A 12,995-nucleotide genomic window follows, 5' to 3' on the forward strand; every position below is an offset into this window, starting at 1 on the left:
ATTTGAGCTGGTTCGTTTGGTGCAACCCCAGTATATAGCCAGTAGCCCCTGCCCCACAGTATATAGCCTCCTTCTCTTGCCCTGGTATATAGTCATCAGCCCCTGCCCCCCAGTATATAGCCTGCTTTCCCTGCCCCCCCAGTATATAGCCTGAAGCCTCTGCCTCCACAGTATATAGCCTGCTTACCTTGCCCCTAGTATATAGCCATCAGTTCAACTTAAGAACAAACCTTCAGAATCTCGTATGTAACCTGGGGACTACCTGTATAAGAATCAAACATTCTTTTTATCAGTAAATCCAAAAAGTAGATCAATTAAGTATACAAATGTAGTCAATCAGTGTAGACAATAGTTTTTTTTATGTCTTAAGACCATCTTTGCACCAATTTTGCATGAAAGAAACTCTTGTGTTGCCATATTCAGTAACTTTTTATTCTTTGTTAAATGGCAAGGTATTAATTTGATCATTTGGAATAATTTTTTGGTTATATTGCGCATGGCAGCATGTTATTATATTATGATAGCTTGGGGAGGCGTAACATGTTTAAGATTTCTTTTGTTTATACATATAAATATATATATATGTTCTAGGGAAAGGGGGTTAAATTTTTCAAATTTTATCTTTCACTATTTTAATTTTTACTATATATTTTTTGTTAACTATTATTTCAGGCCCCTTGGGGGATATACAATATACTCCAGTACAACCATATTGCAGTAAATTATCAATATACTGTTTCTACATTACAGAATGCCAGCTATGAGAGCTCCCAACTGTCATTGCAACTGATCAGCACCCTCTGATGATGTCACGTATGGCACCAATTTTAACATAATGGGGAACATTTACTTGCCTGGTCCATGCATGATCCACGATCTGGAATGTCCGACAAGGATGAAGTCTGCCGGGATTCACTACCAGCGCACGCCCGCTACCCTGCATCTGTCGCTTCCCCAATCAGGTTTGATTTTAAATTTTAAATGTTAAATCCCGCATGATGTTTGAATCTGTCGGATTGTTCATCGGCCCAACACCCCCCCCCCCAGCCCCGATTTGTGTCGTGTGAAAGCCAGCGCGATTGCGACACAATCTGATCGCGTGCACCGCAATCCCCGGCGCGGTCCCCAAAAGCGTCGGGAAGCCAGATGGAAATCCGGCAGTGAGACCTTAGTATATAAGTCATGCACACTTCCATGTTATGTCTCTATTTTCTAATACAGAACCATAGGAGTCTATAAGCCACATGACTATACACCTGCATCACACAGAGTCCAATGAATCCTATATGACACTGCACAGTGCTCCATATCATGCACTGCTATACAGTCTCCATGGCAGTGTGCATGAATATTACAAAGACCTTCTATTACTAAAATTGTAACTATTTTATATTGTTTTGGTTAGTTTTAATTTGTTTAATTCATTTAAAGGAAACCTACCACTTGAAGTGGCAGGTTTCAGAAGAAAACACCGAGCACCAGCTCAGGCTGAGCTGGTGCCGGTGCTTATTTTTGTTAGTGTTTTAAACCGCGGTATCGCGGTTTAAGACACTTTTTAAACTTTATAGCCGGTGCATGGAGGTACGCGCTCGGCGCTTACCATGCGCACGGCTCTCCTTCACTTCCTATGTAGCCGCGCACCGGTGTTTTCTTCTGAAACCTGCCACTTCAAGTGGTAGGTTTCCTTTAAATATTTATAACTAGTTGTGACATTTTAGTACGTTATTGCCGTAAAATGTAATTCACATGTACAGTAGCATAATTTTATGTAAGAAAAATACATAGAACACCAAGTTTTTATACATTATGCGAGTTAGTGGCTCTAATTTATTATTATATATACTTCCACTGTTACATTCCAAGCAGTTAATCATTCTATGATCAATCTATTTTCCAGGGGTTAAGAGCCACATATCTGTGTGTATTACAATTATAAAATGAAATGAAACACATCCAGTTTGCATATATTGAATATATCTGTATATCATCAACAATCTACAGAATGTTAGAGTGAATATTCTAAAGTAAAGATTCCAGTGCACTTTCCCTCTTTGTAGAGGCTGTGTGCATCATGTGCAGGTAAAGGACCATCTACTGGTAACAGTGTGCACTGCAGGCAGTAAGCTAAGCATCCCAAGCTCCCTGATCAGCCTTTTAATATGTCCCCTCCCCCTTCCATCAGTCTGCAGAAGCTGGTGCAGAGATTAAAACAACACGGGCTTGTGCTAGAAAGCATCCACCTTCCAATAGTCTCATCCCTGTGATTCATCTGGACTGGGTTCCTGAATTATGATGACAGCATTGCATGTGTGAGTGACATAGCTTTGCAGAGGATCATCTGAAGAGGAGTCTTTGGGAGCTGCTGGTGCTGCAGTACTGGAGCTGTTCTTCCCCTCTGCTGAATAAATATAGAACTGTTATGTGTGTGTATGGGGAGTGTCTTGTAGGACTGCCTATCCTGTTGTGTGCATGCATATATATACAGTATGCCTGTGTGTGTCTGAGCTAAGGCTATTCCAATCACAGTACAGAGAGGAAGGACTCAGCTGCAGAGGCAGCAGCATCAGCACCGCTGCTCCCATCCCCTGCTCTCCTCAATCCTATCCTAACCTGCTGCCACATGACCGCTCTGGGATTTTCCTCTTAAGGCTACACATCATTTCTGCTCATCTTTTGCCTTCCTCTATTTAATCATGATCTCAAGCAAAGAGGGAGCAAGTTTGTTACTTGAATGTTGAAGAAGAAGAAGGACTTAGTGACTCAGCCAAGGGTCTAGGAAAAGAAGAGGGGTGGGTTTTGTTATTCTTTACAGTGTCACTGCACCTTCAAAAACACCCCACATCACATCCCCAAGGAGGACATAGTTACTGTAGAAACCCTGTGGGATCTGGAGTTAAATCTGAGAAGACATGGTTTGGATTTGCAGAGCGAGAGGGGCTGCTCTTGTCCTGGGGATTTGGAGCTACCTATACTGCAGAGCCTGGAGTGCCACCTCTGATTCCCGTAAGTCTTAGCATTGTCTATTCTCCCTACTTCCTTACTTGTTTCCAGCTGTTTCTTAAGGAGCACAGCAGTGTGGATTTGTTTAAGTGGAGCAGGAATTCTGCTCAGGAGGAACCACTGCATCATGGGCTGTCAGCAGACACACTGTACATATTAAGAGTTGGCCTTTCTTGAAAGTTCTGCATGATGCTGTGTTCATGGGGCTTTCATTTCTGCTACTTCTTATTTGGACTTAAAAGGGAAATATTTACTATTATGCCAATGTGTGGTTACACAGTAACACTGAAGGCAGAAACAGTGATGTAGAATGATGCTTCATAAACCTTCCTTATAGCAGGGTGAAGGTATCGGACTTTACATGAGCAACTATATGGTCACCAATTGTAAAAATATATCTTGATGACTACTGTAGATCAGAGAATAGCACTAAAGTGTATTATATTGAATTCATGGATTATTGCATGGTGATGCATACTCAATTGGTGTCAAATATGCATGATTCAAATGCTAGAGAAAAAAAGTAGTTTCACCTTTAAGTATTGGTTATACTGTAAGAAGTCATCATGGTTAATTATAATGTTCTCTATTTATGGTGGGATAGAAAAGGCCCATGTCTTACCATATCAGCACAATAGATAAGACGTGCATGGTGCCTCATTATTAATAGATGAGTGTTGTGCACATCCCTCTCATGTCACCACCTGCCCCATCATAAAGTTGCATTAGAGAGTCAGCTATTGAATATACTACTGTTTTGACTGGGTTTTGGGCACAGCTTCTGTCAGACAACTTCAGTCTTTAGCTTGTGTGCTTAATAGACCAACAATAAGGAACCTGGAAGTGCTGAGCTGTCATCAGGAATTCTGGCAAAATGACAGATTTGCACTAATGTACTTCCCTTCGACCATAAATTATTGCTGTGATTTTGTGATCAGCATGTAAGCAGCTGGGAGCTGAGAAGGAGATGATACTCCATGGTATCAGCTCACACCTTCTTTCATATGTGTTTTGTTATAGGTGTCAGGGAAGTAAAGTGTGGTTCAGATAAGTTTTTAGTGCCTGTGTCATGTCTAGGTGGCAGATGACCACTATTTTTGGGCTGAAGTTAAACAGAGACTTGTATTGCACCAATGTCATAGATCTCAATACTTGCATAGCATTGTAGGTTTTTTCTCTCAATAACCTGGTCAGTATTTTTATCAGCATATCAAGACCAAAACCTGAAATGTAATTCTGATTTTACTGTCAAATATTGATCAGAATACTCCCATGTGAAAATGGCCTCAGTTACGTGACACTTGTACCTTTAGGATATGTACTTCAACCCACAGAACCTACATGGTAATGTATGCTAGTAGGAGTTGCATAGTCCATCCAGTCAGCTGGGTTCCATTTATGTTGACATTTAAGTGATTTCATATCTATGAATTGTGACCGCCACATGTAAGTGGGATCACGGTACTCTGTGTTACCATAGTGTAATCCAAATTACAGTACATAATCAGTGATATACTAGTAGTCATTTAATTATCAGCAACAAATAACGAAAAAATATATACCCCACTCGTCTTTATCTTCTCTTACATACTTTAAGTGCAGCAACACTCATACATTACAAATTACATTAGCTGAAATTACTTTAGCATGATCCACTTTTTTAGGTATATATCGCCTAAAGAGTAAGCACTGCTTGAAAGAATTAGGGAACTAGAAAAAAATCTAAACGACAAGTATTGATCCACTTTCATAATGGAATTCATGCAAACTTCCCTACTGAGCACATAGTATTGTATTATTCACTCCTGTGTTACTTACCTAGAGATAAAAGGTACAAAATGTAATAGATATTAAAGCGTTGGACAAATATTTGTTGACAAATTGATAAGTGATACTTTAATTTTTAACAAGTTGTTGATAAAGAGAAAAAAACAAAAATTACACAGCAGTGACCAGGAGATTATGAAAGAAAACCGGCTTTAATGTTTTAATGAGATTGAATATAGGAGAAACTGAATGAATGAATTTACTATAAACTGAGAATGAGTCAATTAATTAACATATCACAGATTAAATAAAATGTTATTCTTTACTATGTGTATGTATGTAAGGAAATGGCTGACAGTACTTACTGTACGAATAGCAGTATTCTTTTTATAAACTTTGCCCCAGTTATGAGCCATTTTTTTAATTGCCTTCAAAATCTACCTAAAACAACTGCATCCACACAGCATGTTTGAAAGCATCCTATTACTCGAAAAAGTGCTTGACTCAACAAAAAGAAAACCTGCAGGTGTTACCCTTTAAGATGCTAAAATCAGACAATTCACTTGTTTTGCTGATTGCAGGAAATTGCATTTACTTGTAAAGAATGTCGTCAGAACTTTGCATTCTCTTGGTTTAATTTAATCAGCCTTCATATTATACTAAACAAGTAAGATGATTAAGCATTATAAAATCCTCATCTGCTCTACATATCTATACTGGCTTCTTACCATTGATATTGCTTCTCTGACTGTGATGACTGTGATTCATTAATTTGTCCGTTTTGTGTATTGCTAAACGTTTCCTTGGCATAAATATCTATAATGAGCAACTCAACCAGGAGAGGTCATCACTAGACAAGAGTAAGAGCAATGCTTATTATACTGACTCCTACTTCCGCCTTATCATTCCACTTTTATGTAGTATCCTCAAGATCAGAACCTTATTATTAGTATTGTTATTATTAAACAATTAATTCAGCAGGAAAAAGTGCAGAATCTGCAGGACCTGAGTGGAAATCAATTATTCAGGGCAGGCTATGGTCTGTATGATATCTGGATCTCAGCAGTATTTCTACTGTACTCTGGTAGTCACAGAGGTTCAGTACTTTGTACATATAAAGCCTAGACAGTTAGGATTGCACTAGTTACAGATCGCCACAGCAAGTCTCCAGTGTAAGTGCTGACACATCAGAATAGGCCTTTTATTCACAGTAAGTGCCATCAGGTTTAGATGTGAGCAGGGCACACTGGGAAAGATGAGGTGTTTAAAAGCATTGCTTATGATTTACGCTAAAGTTCATGACTCCTATGTTGCCTTCAAGTCTTATTCCCATAACTCACAGACAACTGGCATCTTTCCATATACTTCTGTTGTGGATACTGAGACCTTGGTCGCATAACAGTACATTTGGTAGATGTAATTGGAGTTCAGATCTGAAATGTATTCAATAATCCTAGGAAACAGGGCCTTTGATGAAATGACATTAGGATTCTAAAGCAATATATAAGCAACATGTTATGAATCTCTGTATATTTTGACCATCTACCTGTATTACATATAAAGGTTCACTCAAATCTGTTAACCCACTGTAGCATGAGATCACAACTTGAGGGCTCTCTTACATTGACTTTGTTTTTCACGTCTGTGGTTCAGTGATTACCACGGATGTCTCACAAAGCCATTGATTTCTATGGGTATTTTCACATTGGCTTGTATTTTCACTGATCCGTTGTCTATGGAAAAAATGATGAAACGTGTCCTATGTTTTCACTGATGAGGAGTACAGAAGGCAGGATAAGTCTACGGGTCCACACAAAAACTGGTGAAACATGCCTTTTTTTTCACTGATAAGACTGAAAACCAGATGTGATGTTTTCAAAGCCATGTTAAACATTCAGGGTTTTTTGAGGATACGGAGACAAAATGGAAGCAGAACACACAGGACAATGTGAAAGAGTGCTGAAGCCCATGGAAAACAATGAAAAAAAACACAAGTTGAGGTATGCTGGCACCTATATACTGTAGTTTGTTAGAGTCAAGGTATGCTATGCTACACCAGATCTGTATACTCTACCTAACATAACAAGGTATAAACTACCATACTATATAATACTCCACCAAGCACAAATTGTACATCTGTATAGTACAACGTATGCAATATATATGGGGGATCTCATGGTGTTATGTAACTGAAGCTGAAAATCAATTCAAAGGAAAGATTCTAAGGAACTGTAGAGAATGGTCACTATGACTAAGACAAATGCACTGAGAATTTTTACGATGGGAATGAGAGACATAAAAGTTCTGCTAACTGTGAGCGGCCTAAAGCATATATTCACTTCTGAATATCATTTAACAGTTTATGTATAATAAATAATTTCCATGAAGAGTTACGTTGTGTATTATAGTCCTGGAGCTGCAGTTCCAAATCTGTTAGTTGTTATTCATGCTATGTAGTCTGCTATAACAGTGCCGCCTATAGGATGATAACACAGTGACCTGCATAATGATCCGGAATGTGACATAGACAAGGATGCTCCGTGCAGAGGGTGCCATGATAATCTAGCTCAGGACCATACCACAGGCTGCACTTCAGTTCCAGACTCTATTTTAGTTTCTTTGGAACTATGGAGATACGTAAATTATCAAGTTAACAAATTGTCCTCGTGTCTATATCCTCCTGGGCCTTGTGCTCAGAATGAATAAAGAATAGGTTACCACTGTGCTTTCCTGTGTGACTTTGTGTCACATGTTATTGTTAGAATTAGAGAAGTGCGAACCATCTAAGATTTGCTTTGCAGAATTTTTTTAAAGATTCAATCTTAATCTATATGATTCAAATCGAGGTTGCTACAATTATCATGAAAATTGGTATATAACTCCCTCTAGTCCTAAAACTCAGATTTTTTTTTTCATGAAAAGCTCACATCTTGTTTTGTTAATTCTTTCATTTTCCCTCCTCTGCCACCTCTTCCTTAGCCTTGGGATAAAATGACAGCAGTAGCTAGCAGCCATTTTAAAAGATTTGTCCGAAGTGAGACAGAAAGTATTGGCCCACATTTATTAAAGCCCCTGCACCAGTTTTCTGTCTGATTTTGCAGGTTTTTCAGTGCAAACTGCTTGCACATGTATTTATAAATTGTCCGCAACACATTTGTCTCAAGGCTGCACTTTACCCAATGCGACACAAAATTCTGGACGGAAGGCCGTTCCAGAGCACAATTGGATCATTTTCCACATTTATCATGCAGTGTCCGACAGAATTGTGTTGCAGGCCCTACTTTAAAGGTGCACCAAAAAAAAGTTGGTGCACTCTGTCAGAGCAGTGCAGGGAGCGACAGATTCATGATGAATGTGCAATACAATTCAGGCATGATAAACCAACCCAGTCAAATCCAATTATCCCTAATTAATTATAACCTTTGGTACAATTCATGAATCAGGCGCACCCTGCACACTTCATAGGCCCACAACACTGTTTTTGATAAATGTGAGCCATTGTATACAGTTTTGGGCATCAGTGTACAAAAAGGACATCGTAGAACTGGAACAAGTGCAGAGAAGAGCAACCAAGATTATCAGGGGGGATGGGGGGGCTAGAATACAATGACAGATTACAAAATTTGGGGATATTCAGATCAGAAAAAAAGAAGACTGAAGGAGACCTTATTACAATGTACAAATACCTGAAAGGACAGTACAAGGAGCTCTCCAAAGATCTTATTATACCTAGGCCTGTGGCAAGGAAAAAGGGGAATCCTGTACGCCTAAAGAACAGGAGGTTCTACCATCACCATAGACGTGGATTCTTAACTGTAAAAGCAGTTAGACTATCGGACTCTCTGCCACAGGAGGTTGTTATGGTGGATACTTTGTACATGTTCATGAGAGGCCAGGATGTCTTTTTTGAGAACAAAAATATCATTTTATGGGAAGAATAGTAAATAATGTATTAAAAAGACACAACCTTTAAGATTAAACAAATATTTTGTTCCCATAATGTGATATTTTTATTCTCAAGAAAAGCTCTACTGTGGAAGCTGCTCTTGAACCGCCAATCTTTTTCCTTTGCAATGGCCAATATAATGTATGTACTATTACATGGCAGCTAGATTGAAAAGTGCTTAGTACTTTATGAGTTTTATTGCTGAACTGTACAGAGGGATGACATTCCTTTTAAACTCCAACTTTAAGTGGTTGTCCAGGTCCTTTAACAAATAGCAGCGATAAAGATAAAATGATTACAGAACTTACCTCTCCAAGGAAAGGCTTATGCTGGAGTGAGCTTGGAGTGTGTTTTTTTCATACTGCTTTTATTTGCCATCAAATGGACAACTTTTTAGGAAGGACTTGGACAAGCCCTTCAACTTTACTTATAGAGAACTCCATAAATGTAGATGGTGCTGCTGGACCGTTATGTAATGATCAGCTTACAAGTCACACTTAATACTCTAATAGTGTAATATAGAAGTGTTATTATACACAGTTTGAAAAAGACATTTGCCTAATGGTGTCTCTTGCACATCTGAACCAACCCACCCACTGCACAGCCAGCTTTAATATGAAATTCAATTGCAATATAACTTAACTATTTAGCTACAATTGACTTGTTCTTTTAAAGATCTAGTAGTAATCTTTTGCTTTTCTACCCAAGTGATATCATGACGCTTAATATCCATTGAATCACAAACCCCAGGAGTTTTAGACCTCCAGTCTCCATAATACATTTAATCTAAAACCTTACTTGGGAATGTTTAACCTTCTTTTATTTTTGTTTAATCCGAAGCCCGTAGAAATCTATCTCACTTTACAGTTATCTCAGATTCCAATAAAGCGAGAGTACTTCAGCTGCTAGCATGCACAAAAGTCAAGCGAAGCCGGTAATGGTGGTAAATAAAGTCTCGGGTTATTGAATTTTCCACTTATTGCTGTTCCAGATAATGATAATCCTTATCTGTGTACATTGTTCACAATTGTGTTTTGTTCTGTATAAAGTCTAGTTTAGAAAGATTCATGGTCATCAATCTATATATTGGTACATACAACCTATATTATACCACATTGGAGAGAAATCACCATTTATGTCAATTTCATTGCAGATTAATACCCAAGTTTATTAATTATGTTTTAGTGTGTTTTGTTATAAAAAATAAAGCTAAATAGCAGCTACTGTGCTCTGGTATTGGTTTCAAAGAATGGGAATAGCATTCAAACAAATTAAAGGGCTGTCAGATTCAGGCTAATTGAGACTACTTACACTAGAACTTTCTTGGAAACAGGCCTGTGTGCTGGTCAAATTCCATGGACTAAGCCCAGTGCAGAGGACTGAAGTCCTTGCATCATAGGGATATATGATGCTAGTAGTCCTTGTCTGCTGTCCAAACAATAGCACGGACTTTGTGACAATTTCTATAGTCTTATGTATTTTTCAAGAGAAGCTTCCGGCACTGGTTGGTAAAATTAGTAGTACACCTTTTTTTCTTCATCCATAAATTAGTTGCCATGACCATGCTTAGTCACAAGTTAATATCAGTCAACAAGTTTAAAGCATGGTCCAGCGTTCTTATTCATGACTCCTTACATCATATTTCTGTTAAATACAAGGACTCCCATCCACAGCACTGAGCATTACACCAATGGTATGCAAGTGACTGAGCTAAGCCATCCCAGTATCCAAACCTAGTACCTTCTAGTGCCCCAATTGGTCCAAATGAATGGATTGCTGGTGCATGCTGGACCACTTTCTTTACTGCTATGGGGCTGCAAGTTAAACAGTAGCAGGCCTATTCTTGTGAACTTGAGTAGCTGAAACCCGATTGATCAGACCCATGACCTCTACCCTGTGAGTAGGGTATAACACTTGGTAACTAAACTGCTTTATATGTTTAAATTCTAAAACAATTTATACTATGTAAAATCGATTATACACAGCTTATATTTTTAGACAAAAAATTCACTAATGAATTTTATTATAACTCCTTCAAAGTTAAATAATCCATCAGTTTCCATCATAAAGAAGAAATGTAGAAACCTTGAAGTCAGAAATAATGTTACAACAGGAAGAGAACGGTTTGTACTGACATTTTAGCATCAAGCTTTTACCTACAGCAATTACACATTCATATAATATGTTTTACAGAGAGAAGTCATCTTCAAACAGTATGAAAATGAAAATATACCAAACAATTGGTGTATACATTAAAACACACACACTTTGGAAACCATAGACACTTGTTATCTTCCAAACTGGTTGCAACATTATTTGTGCAATTCACTGAACACTTGTAACATTAGAACCTAATATTGTGTAGGTCCCTATCTGACACAGAAATATATGTTCTATAGGATATAAGACCACGGAAAGTGCCCAAGGTGGCACTAAAGCTTTAAGTGTCAAAAAGTTGCAAGGTGAAGTCTGTATACATTCATTCCTATAAAATATTTATGTTATAGTTTTACTACAATGAATTGTACTAGGACTAACAATAAGGTGTTAAAGAAATATCCAGAACCCAATTCTCTAAGCAGTACATTGGCCAGAGCATCCCTTGATCTGTTCTAGCTTTCTTTTTCCCATAATGATGTGTTTGCTGCTGACTAAGCCACCTTCTTCTACCATCAGTTATGTTGGTCACATAAAACAAAGACCTGTCAAATAGAAGTCAAATTTCAGTTTGGTTGTCTCATCTGTGTCTCAGTCTTTTGCTTTTAGGCTGAGAAGGCATTGAATTTTATCTGGTGCTTTTCAATCGGCAGTCTGAACGGTGCTCTATTTGCAAGGCTGTTTACTCTCTGCAACCCTTGCTCTGGACCAGCAAGGATTAAGACTTCATACCTTCGGAGCACTGCCTCTTTCACCTGGAGCACTGTGATTTAAACCCTTTGTGCACCATCCTCTTTTGCTGGTCAGTTGTATCATTAGTCCTTTTTGCTATTTAATAATAATAATACTTTATTATCCTGAACGGGAACTTTTTTCTCATAATTCAGTTTTTTTTCATATTGGCTTGATTGTTCTCAACTATACTCCCATCTATTTGATTCTGTACTTTACTTGCTATCTAGTTGTGGCTCATATTGTTGACCTCCCCGTCTTGTTATTTGTTTGTCTGTCTAGTTACGTGTTTACACCTTGGTGCAGGAAGGGAACAATGCCAAGTAACTGGCCACTGCCTAGGGTGCACAAATCCTATCAAAGAAAAATGGACCTATACCAAGACATAGGAAGGCAAATGCCATACAATAGCAGGGCACAGATTAATATGACACCATCCGCTCAAAAAACTAGCATTACCTATAAGAAGAAAAACAGGTTGAGCACTAATGGTAATAATAAAACCACAATTTTATTTGATGTAATTAAAAAATAGCGTATAACAAACAAGGTGATTACTTAGCAAGCATGTATGGGTGCCGGGCAGCGAACACATTCAGTGCGCTATAGATGTATCAGTACATAGTGCAAAGTGCATAGAACTGAACATGAGGTGAAATAGTATCACAATGTCAAAACACTGCCTAGGGTGGACAAAATGAGCAGGCAACAACAGTTTCGGGGGGCTCAAAATTAGGATGCACTGTCCTAGTCCATGTCCTGTCCTTACATTGGTCATTGTCAAAGTTACCCAGAACTTTACACCTGGCCAGTTTTAATGATTAAATCAATTTCATGAGCTATATAATATAATATAATATAATACAGGTCCAATTGTATTTAAAAATAGGCAGCAATCCAACTATGAACAGGTCAAAATGTGTTTTTTTTTATTGGTGAATAATAACTTCACATTTTCACTATTTCAAAGTTGGAGCGCTGCCTAGTTGTTGTTTTATTAGGTATAGTTAGTTTGTAGAGGTAGCAAACATCAACTGGACACCTAATACAACAAAATGACATTAAGAATTTGAATCTGCACCTGTTTAGTGCATTATTTGTGAAGTTCAGGTCTGTTACACCTATGTATTGCTTGGTAATTGATTTATAAGGAGAGGTAAATGAAGTTCACCGCACTATCTTTCTTTCTGCAACCGACAGAATAAAACATGTCAATTTTATCTATAGAGAGAGGAGAGGAACTGTCAGCATCCGGCATGACAACAACCTCCCTTCTGTCTCCTATTCAGAGAATAGTGACGAGCAGGTGCAGTAAAATCACATTGAAATGTATGCAGTGTAAATGAAATATATTCTCTTAACGAAGAGAGGACAAGCGTTGATGGCATGTGCT

General features: G+C 38.1%; 1 protein-coding gene across 1 annotated transcript in view; it reads left to right on the forward strand.

Moving 5' to 3' along the window:
* Positions 1–2,206: 2,206 nt before the first annotated feature.
* The window catches only part of CNTNAP2 (contactin associated protein 2), a 1,040,519-nt gene continuing 1,029,730 nt past the window's right edge, over positions 2,207–12,995 (forward strand). The window contains exon 1 of the mRNA XM_072153374.1: positions 2,207–3,003. Coding sequence (XP_072009475.1) covers positions 2,910–3,003 — 94 coding nt within the window. The 5' untranslated portion in view covers positions 2,207–2,909. The remainder of the gene's footprint in view (positions 3,004–12,995) is intronic.

Source organism: Engystomops pustulosus, chromosome 5 (genome assembly GCF_040894005.1).
Source record: "Engystomops pustulosus chromosome 5, aEngPut4.maternal, whole genome shotgun sequence".
Taxonomy (NCBI): Eukaryota; Metazoa; Chordata; class Amphibia; order Anura; family Leptodactylidae; genus Engystomops; species Engystomops pustulosus.